The 27,652-nt window shown below is 42.1% G+C and overlaps 1 protein-coding gene across 11 annotated transcripts in view; it reads left to right on the forward strand.

The window, feature by feature from the left end:
* PKNOX1 (PBX/knotted 1 homeobox 1) overlaps positions 1–27,652 on the forward strand; it is a 141,719-nt gene that overhangs the window by 60,389 nt on the left and 53,678 nt on the right. For 6 of the 11 annotated variants that reach the window (XM_007493192.3, XM_007493198.3, XM_007493197.3 and 3 more), the window contains exons 2-3: positions 5,258–5,366; positions 19,028–19,137. In XM_007493192.3, coding sequence (XP_007493254.1) covers positions 19,087–19,137 — 51 coding nt within the window. In that variant the 5' untranslated portion in view covers positions 5,258–5,366; positions 19,028–19,086. The remainder of the gene's footprint in view (positions 1–5,257; positions 5,367–19,027; positions 19,138–27,652) is intronic. The other 5 variants (XM_007493196.3, XM_056797091.1, XM_056797089.1 and 2 more) reach the window with 2 other exon arrangements.

The following is a 27,652-nucleotide window of genomic DNA, read 5'->3' on the forward strand; positions in this document are numbered from 1 at the left end:
CTGCTGGCGTGCACGGTCTGTGATCCTCAGCCTGCTGGGGCCTCAGGTCTAGCTGCTCTCAGGGGTAGGTCCTCGGTGGTCTCAGTCAGCTGCCCACCCAGAGGTGCCCCTCACTCACTCACTGATTCTAGCACGCGCTGGCTCTGACTCTGACTCCTTAGATTGGGTAGGGGAGGGTGAATCAGTTTGCGTTTTGGTGGAAGCTTTTTCACCTCCTTATAGTGTGGAAATGCCCAAATCCCATGCACCTTCAATGCTGTGCCCTACTGTAGAGTCCCTTCGTTCATATGATTTTTTTTTTTTTGGCGTTTTGATGTAGTCTATATATTGGTAGGTGGTGAGGAGAGGAAAAGTCCTGTGTCTAGACTGCCAACATGTTTACCTGGAAGACCCCCTCATAATCTTTTTTTGCTTATTTAATTAACAAATATTTGTTACACTTTGTAACCTGCACTAGTACAGAAAATGAAATTCTATCTAAAGGTAATACTTTAAAATTCACCTTATAAATACTATGGAAATAGAAACAAAGCAACGTTTCCTATTCTAATACAATTTTTACCTAAGGATAAAATATTCCAAATTATCTTACAGCACTATAGAAAGAAAAACTGCAAACTTTTAACTATTCTACTACAGAAAAAAAATCCTATCTAAAACCCATTTCAAACTCAACTCACAACACAACACTATGCAAACAAAACTCTGCAAGAAACCTGTTTTGTAAGAATATCTACATACCTACACAATTTACATATATACATTATATTTACATGCCTTACTGTAGTCACCTATTAGAAAGATGATAAAATACTCCCCCCTGTAGTGGGTAAAACACTCCTGTAATGTGGATATAAAATCCCTTTGAATTAATTATCTTTTATACTGTTATACATTGAGTATTATATGTATTAGCTACTTAGAACTGACTATTCTTCTTTGATATGCTGTGTATTATATTGATAAAGACTCTTCCTATATTCCTAACCTTTTATACTTACCAACTTACCATATTTTCCTATACAAAACTCACTTGATTTCAAACCTTTTCCATTGAAATGTACAGTGTGATATCTTTTAGAAACTCCCATCTGGATGCTTCCTCTTCAGTCTGCTTGCAAAAGCCTTCTTTGCCAGGCTCTCTTATTGATTATAGTAATGTTTTTGCAGTGTGTTCTTACCAACAGTGCACTGTCCTTTTGAAAGCTTGTCTGTAGCCAGGCCATTGTCAGTCTTGTCATGTGTTCTCTTTGTTGCCTTTGTGTTGTCCCTGTTGCAGTTGTGTTGATCTTTGTCTCCTTCGTCTAGATTCAGCCCCAGGTGACTTTAGAGAGACAAAACTGCCCCAGATGGATGCTGGACTCTTTCCAGCCATCTCAGTGTAGTTCTGAGTAGCGCTCCCCGCATCCCTGCACCTACGTTCCAACCTGGCACCTCGTCCTGTTTCTCCTGTTTCTCCGTTCTTTGGCTGATGGCGCTGTACCTGAGGCGTGATTCCAGGCATTTGGACTCTGTATCTCTGAGGTTCTGGGAAGGTGGGAATCGTGTGTTCGGAAGCTGTTGAGTCCTTTCATTCCCAGGCACGTGTCCTGCCCTGTGCTCTCGGTTTATGTTTTCTCTTGCAGAAATCCTTTCTATTATATGCTGCTATGATACTGTTCACGTGTAACCTAGAAACCCCCACATTTGTGGCCTCGTGATACCTGATGACTCCCCAGTTAGTGAGCTTGAAGATGAAAATCTCAAGGTTGACTTGGTTCCTTGAGAGTTTCTTCTCCCCGATGGAACGCCACTAATTTCAGAGTAACAATAGACCTTAAAGTAGTTTAGGTAGAGATGGCTAACCTTTCAGGGCTTACATGCCAATGGTTTCTCCCCTTAGGCCAAAGTCCTTTACCTAGCCCAGCCCTTTGGCTGGATCTTTCCCTTTGGTGTCCTTCATAAAAAGTCAACCTCTCACTCTCTGTTACCTTTGTAAAGTCAATCAACTATATGTTCTTTCATCCTCAGTACTCAGTTCGCTTGCATGGGGGCCCTTCCAGGAATTTAGTGACCAGAGCTGCCAGAGTCTGGGGACTCTGAGGATTTGTAGCATACAGTTCTGGGAGGAGGCCTAATTCAGCAGCGAACTCTCCATAATTAAAGAGGGGTTTTTCTGACTAGTTAATAGATCTGTTTTTTCCAGTTTAACAATACTGACTATTGAAGTCTCAGCAAAATTCCCGGATAAAATTGGGACAGGAAATCAGGATATAGAGTTGACTTTGCTGCAACCCCATGAGTTGGATTAGTGTAGCTTCATTGTCAGGAATATGTTGCCTGGGGGACTAGGGGCTGCTCTATGTACTCAGATGAGATATTGAGCTTTTAGTTTAGTTTGTTTGTTTTTATCTCTCTTTTTTGGGTTCCCATTGTTCCTGAGGTTGCTTTAGCTTTGGTGCTGTAAAATTTAAAATTAAATCTTAAATAATAAAAAAATTATTTTTAAGGGATTTATTAAGTGATCATTAGAAATCAAGGAATAAAGAGGATACAAAATAAAAACCACATGCCCATGGCAGGTTAGCCATTTTCAAAATCCCCAACTTGCCCCCATCACTGCTGATAGCGGCATCATGCCAACGAGGGCGTGGGAGAAGTTACAGCCAGTTAAATGCCAATAATGTAATCTCACTGACGTGGAGACACAGGCGGGATTATAGGGAATTTTGGGATACACTAAGGACTTCTGGGGAAGGAAGTCAAAGTTTCAAATCTCCATTTATATAGTGCATAGATTCTATTTTGGAGAATTTTAAGAGTTTGTGGAGATCAGGGAAAATGTCAAGTCTTCCATTTTGTTGGTCCCATGACTGATGTATAAATTTTTAAATTTATTACCATAGCCTTTTAAATATTTTTAATGTACAGTTTTATCTGTCTGTCTCATCTACCCATGGTTTAGGACTATATTTGTCTCATAGAAGTTTGGAAGAATATGTGTAGTGGGGTAGGAAGGTGATTCAGTGACTAGAGAGCTAGGTTCAGAGATAGGACGTCCCGGGTTCAAATGTAGCCTCAGACACTTTCTAGTTGTGTGATACTGAGAAAGTCACTTAACCCAATTGCCTAGCCCATAGCACTCTTCTGCAATTCTTAGTATTAATTCTAAGCTGGAAGGTAAGGATTTCTTTGAAAGAAAGAAAGGAAGGAAGAATAGGAAATTCAGTTTTTCTTCCCTGTAAAAAATCAAACATTTCTCTGAATAATTTTTAAAATTGCATATTGATTTTTACTTTTTTCCAGAATTCCTATTTTTAATTTAATTGTTTTTTGTGTTGTTTTTAATTACTTGATAAATTAATTCATCTATTCTTTCTTTTATTCATAAATGTTTAGAAATATCCTTTCAGGATATAAAGTTTTGTATGGGGATACATTTTTGTTGTTTTGTTTGAAATGATCAACTTTTTTTCAATTATTCTTCAATAAAGAATAAATAATTTATTCTTCAATTATTATTCATTCTTTAGTCTCAAATTATTTAATCTCTAAACTTAATTTTGATAATTTTCTTCAATTGTCATCATCATCATTTCAATATGTTCAATAAAGGTTGTGTTTGGTATTTCTGCTTTTCTGCATCTGTTTATGAAGTTTTTATGCTATTGCACTCAGTAGATTTTTATGTTTTTTGTACTTTGACACAAATATGTATACCTCTTTTATTCCCATTCACTGATCACCAGAGATGTAGCTATCTAATTCTATTCAAATTCAAATTTGTTATTCCTTTCTTTTTCTTTTTCTTTTTTTGTGTGGCATTTCTCTAGCTCTGAAAGGAACATAATGAACCTATAACTGCTCTATCATGTGGTACATATATAACATTATGTTATTATGGTACTTTTTTTTTTAAACCCTTACCGTCTATCTTGGAACCAATACTGTGTATTGGTTCCAAGGTAGAAGAGTGGTAAGGGCTAGGCAATGGGGGTCAAGTGACTTACCCAGGGTCACACAGCAGGGAAGTGTCTGAGGCCATATTTGAACCTAGGACCTCCTGTCTCTAGGCCTGACTTTCAATCCACTGAGCCACCCAGCTGCCCCATTATGGTATAAAAGTGTTGTATAATAGTACTGTAAAAAAAATGATATCCCTTTTTTGTTGATTTATCTGTAATCTTATATTTTTCTCCTTCATACTCTCTTTTATTTCCCTTCTAGCTTTGTCTTATTGCTTCCTTATACAGAAAAAGGTGGTGAAACCAAAGGGATGAAGTGTTCTGATTCTATTTGGGGCCTCATATTCTTGTCGACTTTTGTAAAACATAGAACCACTAAAGTGTTCAGAATCTTTAGTCAGGAAAGAGACAGGTCCTTAATATTTGGCCATCAAAGCAGCCTCATACAATAGAACTTGGGGCCTTTCATACCTTTTGGGGGAATTAAGTACAGTAAATATACACTGACAATTTATACTAAGGTATCCGAGAGTGGTATCAGGATACAAAAAGGATGGTTCCTGCCAGGTGTTGATCTTCTTGGGAAAGGATCTCTGATACAATGGAGGAAACTTCCAAGACAAAAAAGGGTGATGGAGGATTGGAGCATTTCTATTATTCCTATTCAGGACACTTAATGGAAGCTTGGAGATCCCTTGTTCAGTCTAAAACAAAGTCAGTTTGGGACTTCTCTTAAAGGCAAGTTCCCAAGGGAAATAGGCAAACTTAGGGCTTCCACAATTCACCTTGACACTTTTTTTTACCCCCTTGCTCACTGGTTCTGACATTTTCTCTTCTTTTCATCTGTCTTAGAAAGTTGAAAATTCCTTTCTGATTATGCTTTCTCTCACTATCCTATCTCTGTCCTTGCCTGTTCCCCTGTTGAGCTTAATGCATTTCTGCATACAATTCTGTGTTTGTGTGCTCAACCCTCCTTTATCTACTTCTAGTGAGGCTGAAGAGATTTTCTCCCCCTCTTTGTTTTTGAATACTCTTCTCATGCTTCTCAACTATATGAAACTCTTAAATCTACTCCTCACCTTCTTCCTTGTTTCTTTCTTAAACTATTCCTTATTCTTTTCATTTTATTTTCTCCCTTAAAACTTGTAATATGAATAAGAACTGTTCCAAGGCTCAGTATTCTTTTTCACTTTAATCCCTGTGACCCTAAAAATAGTTGAGATTTTGAAGGGATACTTGTATTTTTCTATATTATAATGTAAACACTTCATCATTTAGATCCTTCTAATTGTTTGAATGTATTTACTTTCTAGATTTCCTGTGTTTTCATTTGAAAGATTCTACCCATCAGGAGTGCCCTGAAGTCCTCTATTCTGCCCAAGATCCATTTTTTATCTTGTAGGATTAACTGTGTTTTATAGGGTAAGTTATTCTTGATTGTAAGTCTTTTTCTTTTTGTTATTGTGATATTCCAAAATTTTTCTCCCCTTATATGGTAACTGGAGCATGTTCTCTTGTTATCCCGACTATGTTCCTTGCTACTTGAACTCCTTGCAATTAGCTGCTTGCAGTATCTTTTCTTTGAATTGAGGGTCTCTGGATTTTTTGTCAGTTATTCAGTAAACGTTTGTTAGGTGCCTATTATGTGCTAGACACTGTGCTAAGCGTAGGGGAAGAGCAAAAGACACTCCTTGTAGTCAAGGAATTCTTAGTATAATGCTGTAGATGAGTTGTAAAAAGCTATATATCAACTGTATAAAGGGTAAATTGGAAGTAATTCACAAAAGGAGGTCACTGTAATGAAGGGGGGTCAGGAAATGGTTCTTGTAAACTGGTATTTTAAGGAAACCAGGAAAGCCAGTAGGCAGAGATGAGGTGCAAAAGCCTTCCAGACATGGAGAGGACAGATAGTGAAAATGTCTGGAGGCAAAAAATGGAGTGTCTTGTGTGAGGAACAACCAAGAAGATCACTGGATTACAGAATACATGATGGGGTAGAAGATTAAAGAAGAATCGAATAGTAGGAATCATCTAGGTTAGGAAGGATTTTACCAAACAAGAGATTTTACATTTTATCTTAGAGGTGATAGGAAGCCAGTGGTGATTATGTGATGACACGGTCAGATTTGCATGTTGTTGAGATGATTTTGGCAGCTGAATGGGAGGATGGATTGGAGTGGGAAGAAACTTATGGAAAGAAGACCAAACACATATGCCCTTGACACAGTCCCAAGAGTGATGTGAACTTTGTGGAAGAGAGGAATTGGGAAGCATGCAAAGGGCAGAAGTGGAGGCTGATGACCTGTCAATCGAACGAAGGGAAGGCTTCATTTGGAAGGTTACCAGGAGAAGCAGTTGAAGGAAGGAACTACCAACTGAAGGATTATGTCTTTTAACCTTGAAAGACAGAAAGGAGAGGTGGTTCTCTTGATCTTAGAGATTGGAAAAGGAAGGACAATTCCTCTCAATTTGACTCTATCCCAATATCCTCCAACCTAAGGCTTAGGGAAATCTTCATCCCTCTTACCTCCATTCTCTACCCTTTCCTGTATTCCCCAATTAAACCCCTTACTTAAGATAAAGAAGAGAAAGACTATTTCATTTGAATATCATAGCTCACCTTGAGTGATTTAGAAAGAGTCAGAAGAAAGGGGGGAGGGGAAGCTGAAGAGGCTGAAGAAGAGGGAGGCTGGGAGAAGAGGGAGGAAACAGGAGGAAGGGAGGGTAGGCAAAAGAAGATAACTACCTGATCTATTGGTTATCAATTACCATCAAATATAGTCCTTTATTATTATCTATTACAATTTGGCACCCCAGATGGGACTGAACTTTACAATTCCTAAAACAATAGCAAAAAAGTGATCTGTGGGGTAGTTGCGCTGGCAACCATTACAGGATATTGGATCTATAACATATTATATAACAAAATGACCAACATGATAATAGATTCAATGGAATATATTAGTAATACCACTGTGTTCTTACTCCAGTTGCCATTCCAAAAAGAAACTGTTCTCTGGAAGATTTTGACAGAGATTTATATCATTTCCATGGCTGCAATACAGATACTGACTTATCTTAAGAATATCTACAGATTTGTGATTCCCAAACAAACAGCTAAGATAATGAGAGGCAAACACAGAAGAGTCTACATTGCATGTATGGAGACAGTTTTTGAAAGGTTGCACACCACACTTAAAAAACTTTTTCAGACATTATTTTCTAAAATATGACACAGTGAGTTTAATTGAATTATGTGATACGGCAACTTATATTCATGACAATCATACAGAGCAAAGTAAACAGATGCAAGATTTAAAGGAAAAATGAGAAGAAACACAAAAAAATTTAAGAGATAAGGAGATTGAAGAAATCAAAAAGTTGAATACTATTAGGACATACACGAAATCCGCTTACAAGCCAAGAACAGTGCAGAGAGAGACTAGGCAATGTTTTTTTCTGCTGTAAGACAGGACACCTGATCGAAGACTATTTTCTAAAAAAAGAAATATGAAGTAAGTAATAACAAAAGCACACAAACAAAAAACAAAAAGCAAAATCCCACTTGCTGTCAGCATTGTACACTGAAATCCACTCAACAGGCAACAGATTTACAAGAAATGAAAAATGAATAATGTATGTAGTTTGGTACATAGAGATAGAAGAAATAATGAAAAAGAGACTGATGTTAAAATTAGGAGTAAAAAGATGAGAAACAACGAAAACTTAGAGCAAGAAATGGACTCTGTGAGTGATGGCAAATACCAAATATCAAGAGACAGGCAGAGACAAATAAAACAGCTTGTATTTATTATTATTATCTATTACAATGTCTGTACCAAAATGGCATCAGAGGAGAGAAGGGGGCCCATGTGAGACATGTTATGATTATTAAATTTCTGGGTCTTGGCAACAGATTGCATATGGAAGGTGATAAAGTGAGGAGTTGAAAATGACAGATTGAGTCTGGGTGAGTGGATGGAAGGTGATGGCTCATAACAGTAATAGAAAAGTTGAGGGAGAGTTTAGGGGCAAAGGTAATAAGTTAAATTTTGGACATTTTGGTCTTAAGATATATTTACAAGATACCTAATTATAAATTTGCCATAGGTGGTTGGAGATAAGGGAGTGGAAGTCAGTAGAGAGGTTTGAGATGGAGAAATAGTTTTGAGAATGATCAAACTAAGATGATAATTAAATCCCTTAGGGTTTATGAGGTCACTATGTGAAATAGTATAGAGAGAAAAGGGAAGAGGGCCTAGGATAGAGTCCTATGAGATACTCAAAGTCTGAAGGCATTCCTTGGAAGAAGTTCTAGCAAAGGAGATACGAGAAGGAACAGTCAAATAAGAAGAAACTAGGAAAGAGTGGCACACTTAGGACCTGGCAAGGAGACTGGACTGATTGACAGAGTCAGAGAAGACAAAACTGTATGGGGGAAAAAGTCTTTCAGGAAAAGCCATTAGGTCTGGCAATTCAGAAATTATTGGTCATTTTGGAAAGAGCCGTTTTGGTTTACTTATGGCATCAGCCAGACTGCAGAGTTCAGAAGAACGTGCAAAGAAAGGACAAGGAAGAACCTTCTCAAGGAGTTTAGCTTCAAAAGGAAAGAGATTTTTAGGTATAGCTGGGAGGGACAGATGGCTCGAGGGAAAGGTTTGTTGGAGACGAAGAGCACAGTCATGGTTGTAGGAAGTAGGTCGCCATGGAGAGCGGAGTGTGAGGGAATGAGTTCAGTGAGGGGCAAAGTACAGTACAAGTGCAAGGATGGAAGGAACAAGCGTTTATGAAGGGCCCGCTGTGTGGCGGGCAGTATGCTAGGTGCTCTGCCGAGAGGCCGCTGAATCCTCCAAAGAGCCCTGGCAGGGAGGTGCTCTTCTTTCCTCATTATGCAGCTGTGACGTGCCCATGGCTAGGTTTGAGCTGGTGTTTTCCTGACTTGAGGCCCACCGGCTCTATTCAGTGGGCCACCTAGTTCCCTCTGGAGCCAATGGGCTGGATTACTGTGGTATATAGAAGGCAAGGGGAAAGGCAGCGTCATTCTTGAGACCGGAGTCCAGGAAATGATGGCAGAAGGACCGTAGAGTGATTCGATATAAGGAGCGGAGGAGGAGGAGCCCGGGGCAAATGTCCCCCCCCCCCCCAACCCTAGGGAAGGTTCTCATCTCTGAGGGTGAAAGGAGGGCAGAAAAGATGTGGGAGAGCAGCCTCGGGGCCTGGGAGGCGTCGGAGAGTTGTTGTGCGCACGCCTGGTTTGGCTGCGCTGTGGGGAGGGCAAGGCCTTGTCTGCCGGACGCGGGAACAAAGAGCCAGGGTAGAGATAGAGGAGGGCCGGCCACACTCCTGAGATGGGGATGCTGGGACCAGGGTGCTTGTTAGGCGGTTTTCATTGTGCAAACAGGCCAGCCTTCTCCCAGGGCCTTCGGCAGTTCAGGCAAGCAGCAAGTGCTGGGAGTTGGGGGGAAATTGGTGCTCCCCTTCTCGTGGGACAGGAAGGAGGCTGGAGGTTTGATGGAACCGCCCTCCCCCTAGGAGGAGAGCTGTGTGAAATGCAACCGACTGGGAGGCAGAAGAGCAAGCAGGAGAGAGCGAGGAGGGAGACCAGGGAGGCCATTGCGTGCAATGCGGTGGCATTTTCCCTTTGCCCCAGGATTTTTGGAGAACAGGCAGGAAACCCAGTCATGATGCGTTTGGTGTATGACAAGCGAATGAACTTTACATTGATTCTTGTCAACAACATTTCTAGGTTTGGGGAAGAGCAGTTCTTAAAGGAAAATCGTGTGAAAAACATAGTGACACACCATATTATAAGCAATTGATTTGTTTATAATTAGGGATCATCTTCCCAACAGAGAGCTAAACCTTTTATAGAACTAAATGAGCATTTTTTACCTTCAGCACCTCTGGAGTCTTTTACAATCCTGGATTTCCTAAGAATGCTCAACTACTATGTCCTTCCTGAGGCCTTTTGTGCTATTGCCTTCTCCATCCAGCATTTCCTTGATTCTGACATTTTTGTGTATGCTTTCACGCAGGCATTTTCTTTTAGGAGGTAATGAATGAACTCCAGAGATTAGGACGAGGCCCAGCTTCTTCCAAAATCCCTGGCTCTGGGCCTGGTTTTTGGTGGTCCATTTTGATTTTTGATCTTATCCTTTCCTTGGCTGCCTCTTAATCAGAAAATATAACTAGTAGTTGCCTTTATCCCCTGTTGTGTCCACATAATGGTCTCTAGCTGGGTGTCCTCAATTTCACTGGCCTCAGGCCTCTTTCACCTGCCCTTTCTGGGCCCCACGTGACAGTCCCTCTGTTTTGAAGGGCTCCAATAAGGAATATTGATTTCAGGACTCCTGCTTTGTCTCCATTGCAGGGGGCTGAGACATTGGCTTGATGTGTCTTAGAAGGACACAGTGTATATTATGTGCTTCTCTCCACCTGGTTGTGAGTCCTGGGGGCTCAGCTCTGTCTCATGCGACTCCAAAGCTGAGGTCTTATTGAACTTAGAATTGAGTTTATGATGCTGGCATTTTCTTGCCTTGCCTTGCCAATGCCCAGAATTACTTGTAGGCTTCTGGCATAGTTCTGGAATATATGACTGGACTTACTGCTATTTCTTTTCTGTTTTCCTTAGCATTTTTAGAACTTTGCTTAGAAATTTCTTGAGAGAGCTGGGTCCTCTCTAGATCTTTTACATTACCATCATGAAAAGAAATCCAAACTTTCTATTTTCTACATATGGAAGCATAAGGTAGGATAATAGATCTAGAGATCATTTGAATTCTTCTCTTCATTTTGTAGACTAGAAGTGAGGAAGAAAGATTGTATAGTGTGATATAATGAGTAGAATTTTTTTAGTCCACAAGCATTGTGAAGTAGTTGCATTATTTGATTATGCAGTGCATATTTTCATTGGACTGAAACCAGTGACCATATTTTGCATAATTATAATTTGAAATAGCCTGAACTTGACTACACATGGCCATTTCACAGGATTTGCTATTCACACTAAACAGAATTTAGCATAATTAAACACATTCTATGCATTAGGGGAGTTATAGTTCCTGTTTCAGACTCATATTAGTACTTGAAAAGATTATCTAGGACTGTGATGGTGAACCTATGGCACATGTGCCAAAGAGGATATGCAGAGCACTCTCTGTGGGCACATGCACCATCCCCCACTAGAGTTTGTTCCTAGAAAGGATGGAGCTGTTCCTTTCCTCCCCTCCCTACCCCTCTGCCCAGCAGCCCAATGGGAGCACTTCCTCCCCGACTGTGTGGGTAAGGGGAGGGTTGCATGTACCACTTGGTCTGTGGGGTGGGGCATGGCATATGGTGCAGGGGGTGGCACACGGCACATGGTCTCTAAAAGGTTCACCATCACTGATCTAGGACCTTCTTCTGGCTACACTTGTTCAGTTTTTGATCTCACCAACTCACTTATCTCTATGTAACCAATAAATATATATACAGATGCATAATTAAACATATATAAACTCTAGAGCTGAGCTCTAGTTCTATATAACTATTATATATGTAACTACATATACATACAATGTTATACTATTTAGCTGATGGATAGATGTATAGATATACATATATATGCACATATATACATACACCCACACATATTATATATTTATGTATGTATACACACATATAGTTTCTTTGCTGAGCTCTAGTCTTGTATAACTGCCTCCTGAATATGTTCAAAACAGGATTTTCTTTTCTCTCAATCCCACCCATTTTCCAGACTTTTTTGTCAAGGCAAAATCGCTTTGCAAGGACAAGTGATCTCAGTCTGTTCTGTGTTCTCCAGCAACTTGCCCCCTCTTTCATTCCCAGTCTCTCATTTATTTTCATTCTTTCCATGGTTGCTTCCCCTACAAGTATGCCTGTTTCTTTCCCATATTTTACTCCCCCTGTCCCCTCCCATCTCTCTCATTTCTTTTGTGATTAAGCTCCTTGAAAAGACCACCTTCAATAGGTGCCTTCACTGTCTTCCTACTCTCAAATTCAACAACAATTGCTCCTCCCAGAGGCATTAATGGTCTTTTAATGACCAAGTCTGGTGGCCTTTTCTTGACCTCTCTGTAGCCTCCACCCCTGTCTGCCGCTCTGAGCCTTCATGATGGTCTCTATCCTTGCTCCCCCTGCCCTTGGCCCTTTTCTGCCTCCAGACTGCTTCACTGGATCGCTTTGTCTCCATGCATTCAATGATGCTCTCTGTGCTGATGATTCTGAACTCTACAGCCCCAGCCCTCACCCCAGACACACCTATTTCCAACTAGATGCCCTGTTGTTCAGTGGTTTTAGCAGGATCTGACTCTGTGAACTCAGTTAGTTTTCTTGGCAGATACTAGAGTGGGTTGCCATTTCTGTCTGCAACTCGTTTTACAGATGAGGAAATTAAAGCGAACAGAGTTAATTGATTTGTCCAATTACACAGCGAATTAGTATCTGTGAGTGGATTTGAACTCAGGCCCTTCTGACTCCAAGGCTGACTATCCACTGTGCCACCTTGCCACAGACTCTTAAACTTAACTCGTTATCTTCGCCCTTCCAACGTCCTCCTTTTTCTATTATTCATCATGTCTTAGCTGGAATGTTCCAGGAGTTTCCTCATTGATTTCTCAGCCTTGCCTTCTTTAGTGCTCCTTGCATACAGCTGCCAGTGATTTTCCTAACTCAAGAGTGATCATGTTTACTCACTGTACTAGGTGAAGTGTAGACGTTCCCTAATTAACTCTGGGTTCACATACAAATTCCCCTATTCAGTATTAAAAGACTCCAGTATCTTCTAGGCTTATTATACATTCCTCTCTTTCATGCCCTCAGACACTAGCTGGCTTGATTTTGTTCCTGCTCCTCAGGCGCCTGCCTTTGCACTGAATGGTTCTTATCCCTTGAATGCGGTTCCTTCTCACCCTTGCCCCCTTTCCTTTCCTTTCCCCAAGTTCTGCTTTCTACAGGAAACTTCCTGGTTTCTCCCCAGCTCCTGGTGCTCCCTACCACCATCACCACCCGCCCATTTTGCATATACTTTATTGAGAACATGCAACATGTAAGCTCCGTGAGGCCAGAGACTGATAACAGTATTTAGTCCTTTGGATTCTTGTGAGGACAAAATGAGGTCATATTTGTAAAACACTTTGTAAATCTTAAAATGATATTATTATTCTTGTCATTAATAACAACAATAAATTCTTGAGAGAAATAACCCCAAAAAAGGCAAGGGCAAAGGGAAATAGACCTCCAGACTTCAAGTTATATTATAAAATTGTATTCATCAAAAAATTTGGGTATTAAAAAAATGTGGGTGTTGATGAAAAAAAAGAGAGGTAGATCAGTGGAACAGTTAAGGGACAGTTGGAACTACTGGAACTCAGGCACCCGATGTTCGATAAACCAGAAAACATAAATTACTTTTAAAAAACTCCCTATTTGATTGAAATTTCTGGGAAAACAGAGATACAGTCTGGTTGAAATTAGAATTAGACCAATATTTCATGCCATATTTTGCTGGGAGCCATCAGACCACGACGCCTTGACAGAGTCACGTGTGGTAGCTGGGGAGACCACAGAGTGGTCCTTGGCGAGATGTGACTGCCCACCCAACCCCCTTTACGTGACTTCTTTCATCCATGCCCCTCACCTATGAATTGACATGATTATTATTCCTCCTCGTCTCAAAAGAAAGAATGCAAGAGCAAAACACGTGTCCCCTAATTCCCCCAAAGATCCCCAAAAGACATCATGGGGTAACTTTTACTTAGGTACATAATTCCCAGCAAAAGCGCAGCGACAGGTCAAGCCCCCAGCTTTCTCATGGAGCCAGCACACAAATCGAGCCTAGAGGCCCAGGCGATACGCACAAGTACGCCAAGCTTCAGTGTGCCTCAGTGACCCAGTCACTCCCTAGAAGCCACCCATCTAAATCTGAATTGTGTTCCCAGACCCTCAGCCTCCATGGCACAATTGTTGAATTGTCTTCTGAGAACTGCTGATTAATGATTCCCTTTTATTAAAAGCAGTACGTCCTTTTCCTTGATTGTTTGGCAGCTCCAAACGTCTCCCAGGGTCATGCGAAAATTAAGCCACCTGTGTGCAACCAGAATGTGAATCGAGTGATTTGTTAAAAGTTGATGTGTCCTTTTCCAATGATCTCTCTTTGATTTTGTGTGACTGTGTGCCAAGAGAATGGGTAGAAAGATCAGACATCGGGAAACTCCCGTTTGTTATTTTTGTTGACCTGTCGTTTGCCACCAGTCGGGATACCCCGGAGCCTCGGGCAAGGGTGGACTTTGCCCGTGACAGTATTTCCCAAAAAATTCAAAGAGGATATGTGGTATTTGCACTAAAAATTATACAATAAAACAAAGTAAACAGCAGTTTATAAACTTGTTATGGCTCTGGGTAGGGATTTATACAAGTGATAGAAGCAATTGCAAAAGAAATTATTTTGATTAAAAGAAATTTAAAAACATCTACACAACAAAATTAAATTATCCAGGATAAGAAGGGAAGCAATTGAATTGGAACATTTCTTTACATCAAATCTCTTGTATTAACTTTGGATTCGAGATATTTAAACTTAAATATATTCACATATTTTTGTATGTATATGGGTAGAAAGGTGGGTAGATAGATAATCTGACCAAAACTCATTTCAAAATAGAAGATGTAGTCAGCACTATGCTGACTATGGAAAGATAGGAATACGGGTTCATTGTTGGGGGCAGGGAGCATGTTTTCTTTTTTCATGTGCTCTTTCAATTTCATTTACTTAGCCCATTCATTTTTAAAGTAATCAAAGTTAATCGTTTCCTCCATTTGTGTCTCTGGTATTGCTGTTCTAAAATATAATTAAAATTTTTTTCTTCCACTTTTATACTTTTCTCCTCATAATTAATTTTGCTCAAATGATTTTAATGCAACTCTAGTCCCATTGATTCAGTCTTCAATTTCAGTTTCATCAATTCTTTTTTTAATTTTTCTTCCTTTTGTGTATTTATGTTTATTCCTCCTTTTTTGCCCGTTTCCCCTTAGTTCAGTTAGTAACTCAACTTCCCTTTCTTCCCCTCATTCAATTTCTTTTATGCTTTTTTTTTTCCAAGAAGACTTTCTTTAACTTGTTTTGTATCATTAATTCTCTTTCTGTTCTATTCTGAAGTGTTATTCTCTGCTTTGTTGTTTATTATTTCTTTAATCTTTTTGTATAAAGGAACATAAATAGGTTAGGGGCTGGATTTGAGTTCCCTCTTCTAACACGTTTCTCAGTTATTGCTTTTCTGTATCTTACCACATCATTCTTTTTTTCTGCTATGCCTCACTCTTAAACATCTCAGTTTCTGAGTGAAGTAAAAGTGTGAATCAAAGCAGAAGCTGATGGTAGAAATTACCCTGCCTTCCTAATTGTGGGATCCAGCTCTACCAGACTCTGCCTCCATACCTCCCTTCAGAACCTACTCTTCTGCTTACCAAATGTCTCCAAGAGTTCACATGCCTTCTCCTCAGGTGGAATTGTGGTCAGTGGAGATAACAAATGGTCTTTTAATAGCTACATTTTATTATTCTGTATTTGATTATATGTGGCCTACTTGTCTCCCCTGTTACAGTGTAAGCTTCTTGAGATTGTTTCATTCACTGTATTTGTATCTCATTATGTACTATGGTATGTGACACATAGTAGGAATTTAATGGATAATTGTTCATTGATTAAAGTCTTCCTAAGGCAAGTCCATGTTTCCTATTATAGGTATTTATACAGCCCACTCCTCGTGGGAATGCCCTTCAGTGGGTTCCTTTCCTTCTAGTAGGCGAGGCCCTATTTTTTTATTCTTAGTGCTTAATGTTTTTTAAATACAGAAGTCCTTATCACTTTTCTTGTACTTTTCCCTGTATGATGGGGTTTGGGTTTTGTCTTGAGGGTTTCTTTTTTTCTTTTTGGTTTTGATTAGTCATATTCTTCTGGGAAAACCCATGATCCCTAAGTTGTTGTAAATCTTAACTTTGAGGTTAGTGGCTTTGTCTTAAGTAGATCATGCATTCTTTTTTTCCCCTTCTGTTTCCTTATCTTTCTTTTTTGAACTGAATTTTATTTTCAATATCAAATCCTCCCTCTTCCCTTTTCCCCTACCCCACCTATTAAGAAAATAAGAAAAACAACATCTATTATAACTGTGTATAGTCAAGCAAAAAAAATGCCTTCATTGGCATGCCCATCTACCTCCCCTCTGCTGCCCTCCCACTCCCCGTTTCATTGTACACTCTGAGGCAATTACCTCTCTCTGGATGTGGATAGTGTGTTTCCTCAGGAGTCCTTTGGAATTATGATTGGTCATAGTGGTGATCAGAATTCCCAAGTGTTTCATAGTTGTCACTTCCATTATCGTTACTGTTGTATAAATTGTTCTACTGGTTTTACTCACTTCATTTTGCTTCCATTTATTTCAGTCTTCCAAGGTTTCCTTGTAACCATTCCCATCATCAGTTCATACAGCACGATGCTATTCCCTTATATTTATATGCCATAACTTGTTGAGCCATTCCTCAATTGAGGAACACTTTCTTGGTTCCCATTGAAAAGAGCTGCTATAAATATTTTTGTACACAAGGGACTTTTCCTTTTTCTTCATCTCTTTAAGGTCTAGACTACAGAGCAGTATGGCTGAGTCACAGTGTAATAACTTTTGGTTTTCCCAGTTGATTTCCAGAATGGTTGGACCAGTTTACAGTTTGAAGACTAGTGTGTTGATGTGCCTGTTTCCCCACACTTTCCTCCAGAATTTCTCCTTATTTTTTTTGAGTCACCTTAGCCATTCTGATAAATGTGAGATAGAATCTTAGTTCTCTTAATAGGAATTTCTCTAATTATTAAAACTGCCTATTGACCACTTTTCAATCGGGAGATGGCTTTTATAAATTTAAATTAGTTCCCTATGTGTTTTAGAAATGAGACCTTTATCAGAGAAACTTGCTACAAATTATTTTTTGCTCTTACCTCTTTTAATTTTAGGTATATTCATTGTGCAAAAAATTTTAAATTTTATACAATCAAAATTGTCCATTTCATGTGTTCTTTTACCTTCAATTCCTTTTGCTTTTCATCTGCCAAATCTTCCTTCCTTTAAGGACTATTGTATTTCAAATTTTTAAATATTTCTTATTGATTCTTTACAGAAACTTTGCATCATAAGTTTAATTTTTCCTCATCCGTTCTTTGAGTTCTGGTTTGAGAATCATGTATATGGTAATGATAATTGAATCTGTGGAAGTTGATGAGATAATCAAGTTGATTTTTGCTTTTAATAGCCTCTGAGGTTTATGACTAGCTCCAGTTGGATCTCAGGCTCCTTTTTTTGGATTCATCATGGTCACTGATGTTGGCTTCCCTTGCCCCATTTCATCTCTTGGCTTCTGTCATGTCATTCTTTTGCGGGGATGAATTGGCATTTGCCACTTTTTCCATGGTTGGGAAAGGCACAAAGGGTTACACCAAGTAGAAGGTAGAGTCTTTCATCCCTACCTTCCTTCATGGGTGGTCAGAATAAATATCTGCCTTTTATTATGGGTTGGGGGTTTGTAGGTGTTGGCAAAGTCTTTGCAATAGAAAAGCAGCCCATTGCAGGCACCTCACAGAAGCTTGCTGATCAGTTTGTCCTGGTTGGCATTTCCCGATTTGGATCATGCACGCCGAGAGAGGGATACTGAATGAGCCCTTTTAACAATTAGCATTCCCCTTTGCTGATTTATAAAGACTTTACCTTATTGGGGTTGTCGCTGTCTTGTAATTGCTTCCTAGACATCCAGTTTATTTTAGGTTGGGTTTTGAGCATTAGTGGGGACCGAGAGAAGGATCTGGTACACCATCTGGTTGTTCACTTGGCCAGTAGCCAAACGCTTTATTCTTACTACATATAACTAAAGGGTCAATAATTTTGACACTAAAAAAATAAAATGTGGAAGGCACAAAATTAGAAGATTGATGAATGTATACAAACTTGGTAGCCAAATGAAAACAGGCAAAAGAGTTCATCGATGCGCAGGAATTGAAGGGTTTCAGTCATAACAAATCACGAAGGTATTAAAGATGCATTCAGAAGCCTACTCTAAGGAGCAAAGTGCTCATAGACAGACTTATGGATCCTTTTCTAATATTCCACATGATTGATTGCTGACTCCTTAAATTGGAGGGGACTTCCAACTTCACTGATCTTACACAGTCCGCCTCTGCTGTTCTCTGGAGTCTGAAAGCTAGCAGACAAGTTCTACAGGCCCTCTGCAATGTCCAAGACTGACCCCTGCATTCCTTAAGCTGGTGCTACCAAGTCCGAAGGAGAAGGCTTCACGTGAGCTGCTTTCAGGGCTGTTGTGTTGCCATTCTGGCGCCTTTTGGTTGTCACTCCAGTGTCAGAGTTTGTGATGTGCCGCCTGTTTGATTGATACCCTGCAACCCCCATTCCTGCCAGCCTCAGTGAAATCAGTTCAGCTCAGTCACTCTCTCTCTGACCCCCTGGGGAGAGTGACCTGACGGCCGTGCTCCTTCTCTGGCTCCCTCCTCTAGCCGGCAGACTTCCCCCAGTGCTTTCCAGCTTTCAGCTTCCCGCCACACGAAAATGAATGTAGAGCGGATGTACAGGAACTCCTTACAGGCTTTGGGACTCTCTGAGAAGAACGTTCCCTATCAATGAACAACTGATTACAGTGGCGCACGGTCTGTGTTGTGTTGTCGTTGTCGTTGTCGTCAGATGCTTTCCTTTTTTTTTTTGCCAAGAGCAGCAGAGCTTCCCACAGGAATGAATTTTCATGCTCTCTTCTGGATAGGATCTAAGCCAGTCAGAGTTCTTTGCATTAACACCAGCCTCTAGAAACACAACAAAATAGCACCGATACAGAGCCTGATTCTATAGGAAGGTATTCTGTAAGCTGGAAGCCATTGAAGAATAATATTGCAGCTGATCTCTGAATTTCTAATGACAAATGCAGTATATTTGTTTTTAAATGATGTGGCATTTGGGTGGGGGTTAGAAAAGGATTTCTAAACTTCCTATTAACGAATATCTTTATGTTTTTTTTTTCAGAATACAATTGCTTTTGATTTAAGATGATTTGATGCCTTATAATAAAAGCTTCATTAACCATGATGGCTACACAGACATTAAATATAGACAGCTATCAAGATGGTCAACAAGTGAGAACTTTGTAATTTTCCTAAAATGCTTTTTTCTGTTTTATTGATTAGAACCTTTAGAGTGTTCATGACTAAATCAATTTGTATCATTATTACTTATTTTTAAATTAAATGTTATGTTGGCAGGTTTCTTTATAAAAGACTTTAAGTTCTTAAATGAATATAAAACAAAGTGGTTTCAAAATTGTTAGCAACTAGCTATTCATTGTAACGGAGAAATCTGCCTCTTAAGTAAAAATCTCCCTGCTATCAGTCTGAATAACCCTATGGCTTGTTTAACAGGAAGCTGCTCATTTGAGATAGTTGCAGGTCCCGTGTCTGTCATTTTGCAAAGATTGCTCATGGGAGTGTGGAATTTCAATTTAAAAAATAGGAAACTTCTTTTGGCACAATAAAAAAGGGCTGATGTGTAGGAAACAACGGACACCTTGTTGATTTCTATGTCTCAATTTTAGTCCCCTGAAGGGCCGGAGAGATCCTCTGGTGTCCTAGAACTGAAGTATGTGCTGTTCGGTTTGGAGGAGGGGAGATGCCCGTGTGTTGGCATCTGCCAGGCTAGTGGTTAGGTCCCGACATTGTGCATGGGGTGCTTGAGCCTGGATTCGGGGTCTTTGTTCTGAGGTCAGGAGGATCCCGAGGCTGGCACAAGCCAGAAAAAGAGGCGAAACGAGTCAACAAGCACTTGGCACGTCGGCTGCCTTCCGGGCCTGTGATGAAAGGAGGGCGCAGACAGAGGAAGGCAGAGAAGGCCCAGCCTAAGGGAGCTCCTCGAGGCGGGGAACATGCACTAGGACCCTGGGGAGTGCCAGGGGGGGTCTGGGAGGGGACAGGCTCCCCAGGGAGAAGGCGAGTCGGGCCATGTGCGAAGGGCCCCATGAGCAGCGCCTTCAGTGCCAGCGGAGGCTCCTCTTGGATTTTGGGGCTCGCAGGCAACCCCCAGACTTCACTGAGTGGGCTGTAAATTCACTTTGGTGGCTCAGTGGAGCCCGTTTGGGAGTGGAAGAAACTTGGTCACGGCAGGGACATCAGCCACGAGCCCCGGCGTGCCTTCTGGCCCGGAGCCAGGCCGGCGGGCCAAGATTGGGCAGGGGGGGGGGGGGGGGTCCAAAAGGCAGATGGTGATGGGACGGAGACGAGGGTGTAGATCTGGGAATCGTCTCCATGGAGACGGAAATGGGTCCCCTGGAAGCTGATGAAGCCGCCCAAGCCAGTGAGGTAGGATAGAGCAGAAAGAGAGGCCCAGGAAGATCTATAGGAGAGCGGGCCTGGGTCACGCGTAGGAGGCAGAGCCCGATAGGACGGCTTCTGGCCGATAATCCAGTGCCAGAGGCACACCCAACTCCCGCTGAAATGAGCTGTTTCGAAGTAAGCGGAATCTCTGTTTTCACATTCGTTTAAAGCTCACTAGAGCACGTTTAGCCCGTCCACGTTCTTGCCAATCCAGGGGTTTCTGGCTAAAGAGGCTTTGTGTCCATTCTCGCCGGTCCTTCGAACCTTAGGACACGTCTGAGCCTGCGCGGAGCCTTCAAGACATCTTGGGTCACGTGATGCCTCGCAGGCTTGGAGTAGCAGCTGGGGCGGGGCCTGCCCTGAGGCGGCTGGGGCTCGGCCAGAAAGTCTCCTCCAAGATGTTGGGGCTCCTAGGACGCATTCTGTGCACCCCCGTGCCGGACCCTCTGCTTGCGTGATGGGGGCGTTCGTGCTCGCTGGGGCCGTAGAATCCGGTGCTGGCCGGGCCTCTGGCCATGAGCCCCTGACCCCCGGGACCCCGTCTTTGCCGTGTGGCCGTGCTGCTGACCTCATGGTCTGCGGCCCAGAGCCTTGGCCCGTGCTGGAGGAAGCCGGCCACCCCTGTCTTCTTGTGGAGGAGAAAGCGCGCCTGTGACTCACTCGAATTCGCCTTGCTGTGACTGTGGTTCGGGGTTCTGTTCCTTTAGGGAGAGTCGCTCCCCTCCCCATGGATGCCGGCCCACGCGCAGTCCCGGGTGATCTCCCCAAGACCTGGCTGGGCCCAGGAAGAAGGTTGAAGCGGCCCACCCACATCAAGCTCCCGCCTCCAAGTCTGCTGGCCCTGAGGGGCTCTTTAAAAGTGGGCCGTCTCTGAGCAGAAAAACGTCGGAAATGCTGACGCTTCTTTGGGGCTGAAAATGAGTGAAAAGAGCACATTTGTGGGAGCGAGTTCTTGCGCTCCCCGTCTTACAGGGTATCCACACCCAGGGGCCAGCTCGGGTGGGTGTTTCATAGTGCAAAAAGAGTCTTTGAGATCATCAATGTTGGCCACAGCACGCCATGGGCCTCAGTCTTTGCCTTTACTTTCCATAAAGAAACAGGATTTTGCCCGTCAGTCTTTCTGGCACATCTTTTAATAGATTACGGTACAACATTCTGACTTGTTTCTAAAATAGGTCATTTCTTTGGCCACACACACCATCTGAAAAATTAGCAGATCGGACAGGGAGTTTTTGTTTTATAAACCAAATATAATTTGGAATATAACATAATTTTCCACTTTAAAACAAAAGAGAAAATCTCAATTCAGCTTTGCCTTTAATGTCTGACAATAGGTGAATTTTATGTAAAGCAGTAAGATTTGCAAGGCACTTTACATATATTATCTCACGAAGCTTCCAGAGAGAAAATATTTTTTCATAGTTTAAAAAAGATTTTTCCAAGGAAAATTAATTTCAGTGCAACCCAGCAAACTTAAATTTCTATCCTGCCTTTTCACTAAAGTTATACTCGTATACTAGTTCATGGCCTTTATTTACATACCTATTAGCAATGGTAGACCAGGTAACCTCTATGGACTCTTTTTAGTTCTCAAATATGGTGTAGAATTTAACAACATTCCCAGCTTTTTGCTAAAAAGATGATGGCGACTAACGTAATGGTCAAAACTTGTGAGCTTTCCTTTTAAGGGATTGGCCTTTATTTCCTTTATTTATTTATTAAGTACCTCCCATGTTCCAGGCCTATATTATATGTGGGGAAGAGTGAAATTTAAAGAACAGTCATTGACCTCATGGGATTTATTGTCACTTGACAGAAGATGGATGAATAACATGACGGGTTAAAACGATTCTTAACATTTTAAGTGCAGGGATATAGGGACTTATATTTTTTAAAGACTATTGGAGACTTCTCAAAGCAGGTCACCTTAATAACGATCCTAGCATTGTATCCTAAATATAATTTTAACATTATTACTTATGTCTATTTGGATATTAGTGGGAACCATGTGACAAGGAAATCACTTTAAAAGACTGATATATATTAATTTAAGGTCGCCAAGGAATTCAGCTATGTAATTCCTAAATGAAAACTCAAGTCAGCAGTCAACCTTTTATAGAGTTTAATTACAAACAGGAGGAAGAAAGGAATTAGAGGCAGAGAGAGAGAGGGAGAGAGAAAGGGGAGAGAAGGGAATAGGGCTTAAATACCCTCTCTGTTTAGGCTGGGCCAAAAGGCCCAAGCCCTTAGATAGCTGAGGCAAAGAAAGGAGATCAGTCCCTATTACTCACGTGACCAAAATGGAGAAACAGTCTCAGGGGCCTCCACCTCCAGCTTCCTTCAGAGCCGACTCTCAAAGCACCACCTCTCAGACCAAAAACCTCTCCAACCAACCCCCCCCTCAGTCCTCAGACCCCTCTATCTTTAAGGAAACCATCCAAGTTCCCTCCCCTCAGTTCTCACATCTACCAATCACTGTCCATGTCTCCCTGTGCCAATGGTGGCTCTAGCTTAACCCAGGACTGCCCAGAGGTCTGTGGCTTTGCACATGTCTGTTGAAGGCCATATTCTCAAATAATTAAATCTTGATCCTTTGCTGCAGCCCTTCCTAAATCCTGTTAGGACTGAGGGGGGTGGAAATTGTATTTTCCAAGACCTGGTTCTGTCATTCCAAGTATCTCTATTGTATCAATTCTAAAATCAATCATGACTCAAAGAAATTCCTGTTCTATGCTTAAGCATAGCTCAAAACCCTTTCCATTGTTCAGCAAAAGGTTTCTGTCCTAAAGTAATCTTAAGAAGGGAGGAGGAACCTCCCATGCCAATGGGGTTCACATTCCAATAGAATTCCCACTATCAATAGGAAATTTTTCAAGTATGAAATTTCCCAATGGTGAAATTTCCAACATTTATAAGTCTAAGAAATTTTAAGGTTTACAATCCCCCCTGATGATCATTGGGAGACTAGTCTCCCCATTGATCATTTAACATAATCATTTTGTAGTTCTAAATTCACTTCTAACTAAAGATATACACAATATTCAATTTTCTAAGAGAAATTAGAATTGTGAGAGAGGAAATAGAAAAGAAAAGAAAACAAAACCAATGTTTTGCTAGGCGCATTGACAGAAAGCCAAATTAGGGGCAGTCCCTTTTGGCATAAATGTGTACAATTACAATAAATGTTCAATCAAAAGTTCAGTCCAATCAATCACATCCAAATTTCATTCTTGATCTTCTTGATGAAGTATAGGTTTTCGGCATCTTTCTGCAACAGTTCATTCTCTGGATATAAAAATTTCAAGCTTCTTTTCTTGAAGATCTTTTCTCGAACAAAATCAAATCTTGAATTTTTACAAAAGTACAATCTTAAACAAAATTCAAAATTCTTGGATTTTTATAAAAATACAATCTCAAACAAAAAAAAATTCAAAAATTCTTAGGAAATAAATGAGGCAACTAGGTGGCTCAGTGGATTGAGAGCCAGGCCTGGAGATAGGAAGTCCTGGTTTAAAATCTGGCTTTAGACACAACCTAGCTAAGTGAGCCTGGATAAGTCACTTAACCCCCATTGCGTAGTTCTTACCACTCTTCTTCCTTGGAACCAATACATGGTATTGACAGATGGTGAGGTTTGTTTTTTTTTAAATCAAGTAAAGGCCACAATAAAAGAATAGTTCTTTATTATGCATCATCAAGTAAATGGATTGGGGAAAATTGGAATGTTATCATATAAAGCAATGAAAAGTGATCCTACATTTACCATATTTTTAGTTAACACTCTCCATCCTTACTGTCTCCAATGTAATTGTTTTTCTACATGTCTTTGATTTTAATAGTAGACAGATATTATAAAGCCTCTTTTCTTCTGAAAAACTGAAAATATTTCAAGAGTTCCATTATTTAAAAATCACAGACATCCCAAAACATTTCATAAACACGTACCTCCCAAAAAATTGAAAAGGAAAAAAGGAGCATACTGAAAGCATGGTCTTCTCTCTACAGATAGTTTACTTTGAAAAAAATATATATATATATAAACTTAAAATATTATTTTAAAAGCTGTAGTATTTTCTCTAGCTTCCTTCTCCCCCTCAGTAAGTCGAACCTCTGTGGAAATAAATAGAAAAATCTCAATCTATAAAAATGAGCATAGTAAAGCAAAACTAATCCACATATTTGGCATATACAAAAATCTGTGTTTCAGTCTGCACCCTAAGTTATTACCTTTCTGTTAACACTGGAATCACGGTTGGTCATCTAGGAGTTCTTTAATCTTTCGAAGCTGTTTTTTACAGTGTTATCATAAAAGTTTTTTTTTTTAACATTTCATTCTTTATTCGTTCCTGTGTTTTTCCAGATTTCTCTGAAAAACCAACTCCTTTTCTTAATGACGAAATCATACTCCATTACTATCATACACCACACATTCAGTCATTCCCCAGTTGATGGGACCCCCTTTGTTTTCAATTGTTTGCCACAATTAGAAGAGATGCTGTCAATATTTTTGTACACATGGGTCCTTTTTCAGGCTTTCTGGGATATAGCCCTGCGGCTGTTAGAGGGAACGCACAATTTAGCGACTGTGGAGTTCGTTCCCGATTGTTTTCCAAAATGGCTGGAACAATTCATAGCTCTACCAACAGTGTAGCAGCGTGCCTGTCTTCACCTAGTCCTTCCCAAAGCTTGGCATTTCCTCTTTTTTTCTCTTTAGAGTTATACCGACTTCTCCTTTTTTAATGGTTGACTATTTGGAACATTTTTCAATATGGCTACTGAAACTTGGATCTCTATTTTGGATAACTGTCTGTTCATATACTTTATCTGGTAGGTAATGACTGTCATTCTTCTAAGTGACTGACTTCCTTATAAATCTGGGATATCAGTCAAGACGGATATCAAGCAAGAGAAATTTGCTTCAAAGACCTTTCTTTCTATTTCCTTTTTAATTTTAACTACATTGATTTGTTTGTGTGAAAAACTTTTCGATTTTAAGTGATTGAAAATATCCATTTTGTCTTCTGTATTTCTCTCTGCCCTCTGTTTGGTCTTGAACCCTTCTCCATCCATAAAAACATTACAAAAAACATTTTCTTCCTTCTCAAATTTGTGTTGGAACTTCTTATATCTGGGCCATCTATCTGCTTAGAGCTTATTGTTGTATAGATGCTTCATGTTGGATTAAATCTAATTTGTGTCCAGCTTCTTTCCAGTTTTTCCAACAGTTTTGGTAAAATAAGGAGTCATCACTCTAGTAGTTGGGGTATTTGCGTTTATTAAGTATTACATTGATTGCCTTAGTAGCTTTCAGCTCTTTTGACAGAGTATTCACCCATCCCAGAGAGCCATCCCATAGAATGAAGAATTTTTAAAAGAAAAAAATGAGCAAAACTGATCAGAGCGTTAAAAATTTTGGAAATATATGCAGTATTCCAAACTCATTACATCCACATCCGGGGCAGAAACGTGCAGAGCTTAGACCAGGAGGGCGTTGCTCAGACTGCCCCATCTCAGACCACGTTGGGAGCTTTGAGAGCTCTCCAGGGCAGCCTGCTAGGTCACCTGACCAAGATGGAGGGTGAAATGAGAACTAGGAAGTATGTGCCGAAGATAAAGCACCGTCACGTGTCTCACCAATTTAAGAGACCAGGAACTTAAACAAGAGGAAAAAATGGCGAAACGAACAGCAGAGAAGATGAATAACCCTTAAATCCTAACACACATCATCCACCTTCTCATCCATAAGCTTACCATCAGACTCACTTTATGCCTCTCCCCCCCACCCCCTCGTGCCCCAGAGATCCAGACGCTAGAAATCTGTTCCCATGTTGGCAGTGGAGCCCTGGGACAGACTCCGCTAAACAGAGCTGAGGGACCACCGGGAGCAGAGAGCAGGTGCCCACGTCTGGCGGGACCACCGGGAGCAGAGAGCAGGTGCCCACTTCTGGCGGGACCACCGGGAGCAGAGAGCAGGTGCCCACGTCTGGCGGGACCACCGGGAGCAGAGAGCAGGTGCCCACGTCTGGCGGGACCACCGGGAGCAGAGAGCAGGTGCCCACGTCTGGCGGGACCACCGGGAGCAGAGAGCAGGTGCCCACGTCTGGCGGGACCACCGGGAGCAGAGAGCAGGTGCCCACTTCCGGCGGGACCACCGGGAGCAGAGAGCAGGTGCCCACGTCTGGCGGGACCACCGGGAGCAGAGAGCAGGTGCCCACTTCCGGTGGGACCACCGGGAGCAGAGAGCAGGTGCCCACGTCTGGCGGGACCACCGGGAGCAGGTGCCCACTTCTGGCGGGACCACCGGGAGCAGAGAGCAGGTGCCCACGTCTGGCGGGACCACCGGGAGCAGAGAGCAGGTGCCCACTTCTGGCGGGACCACCGGGAGCAGAGAGCAGGTGCCCACTTCTGGCGGGACCACCGGGAGCAGAGAGCAGGTGCCCACTTCTGGCGGGACCACCGGGAGCAGAGAGCAGGTGCCCACTTCCGGCGGGACCACCGGGAGCAGAGAACAGGTGCCCACTTCTGGCGGGACCACCGGGAGCAGAGAACAGGTGCCCACTTCCGGCGGGACCACCGGGAGCAGAGAGCAGGTGCCCACTTCTGGCGGGACCACCGGGAGCAGAGAGCAGGTGCCCACTTCTGGCGGGACCACCGGGAGCAGAGAGCAGGTGCCCACTTCTGGCGGGACCACCGGGAGCAGAGAACAGGTGCCCACTTCTGGCGGGACCACCGGGAGCAGAGAACAGGTGCCCACTTCTGGCGGGACCACCGGGAGCAGAGAACAGGTGCCCACGTCCGGCGGGACCACCGGGAGCAGAGAGCAGGTGCCCACTTCTGGTGGGACCACCGGGAGCAGAGAACAGGTGCCCACTTCTGGCGGGACCACCGGGAGCAGAGAGCAGGTGCCCACGTCCGGCGGGACCACCGGGAGCAGAGAGCAGGTGCCCACTTCTGGTGGGACCACCGGGAGCAGAGAACAGGTGCCCACGTCTGGCGGGACCACCGGGAGCAGAGAGCAGGTGCCCACTTCCAGTGGGACCACCGGGAGCAGAGAGCAGGTGCCCACTTCCGGTGGGACCACCGGGAGCAGAGAGCAGGTGCCCACGTCTGGCGGGACCACCGGGAGCAGAGAGCAGGTGCCCACTTCTGGCGGGACCACCGGGAGCAGAGAACAGGTGCCCACTTCCGGCGGGACCACCGGGAGCAGAGAACAGGTGCCCACTTCCGGCGGGACCACCGGGAGCAGAGAACAGGTGCCCACTTCCGGCGGGACCACCGGGAGCAG

Source organism: Monodelphis domestica, chromosome 4 (assembly GCF_027887165.1).
Source record: "Monodelphis domestica isolate mMonDom1 chromosome 4, mMonDom1.pri, whole genome shotgun sequence".
Taxonomy (NCBI): domain Eukaryota; kingdom Metazoa; phylum Chordata; class Mammalia; order Didelphimorphia; family Didelphidae; genus Monodelphis; species Monodelphis domestica.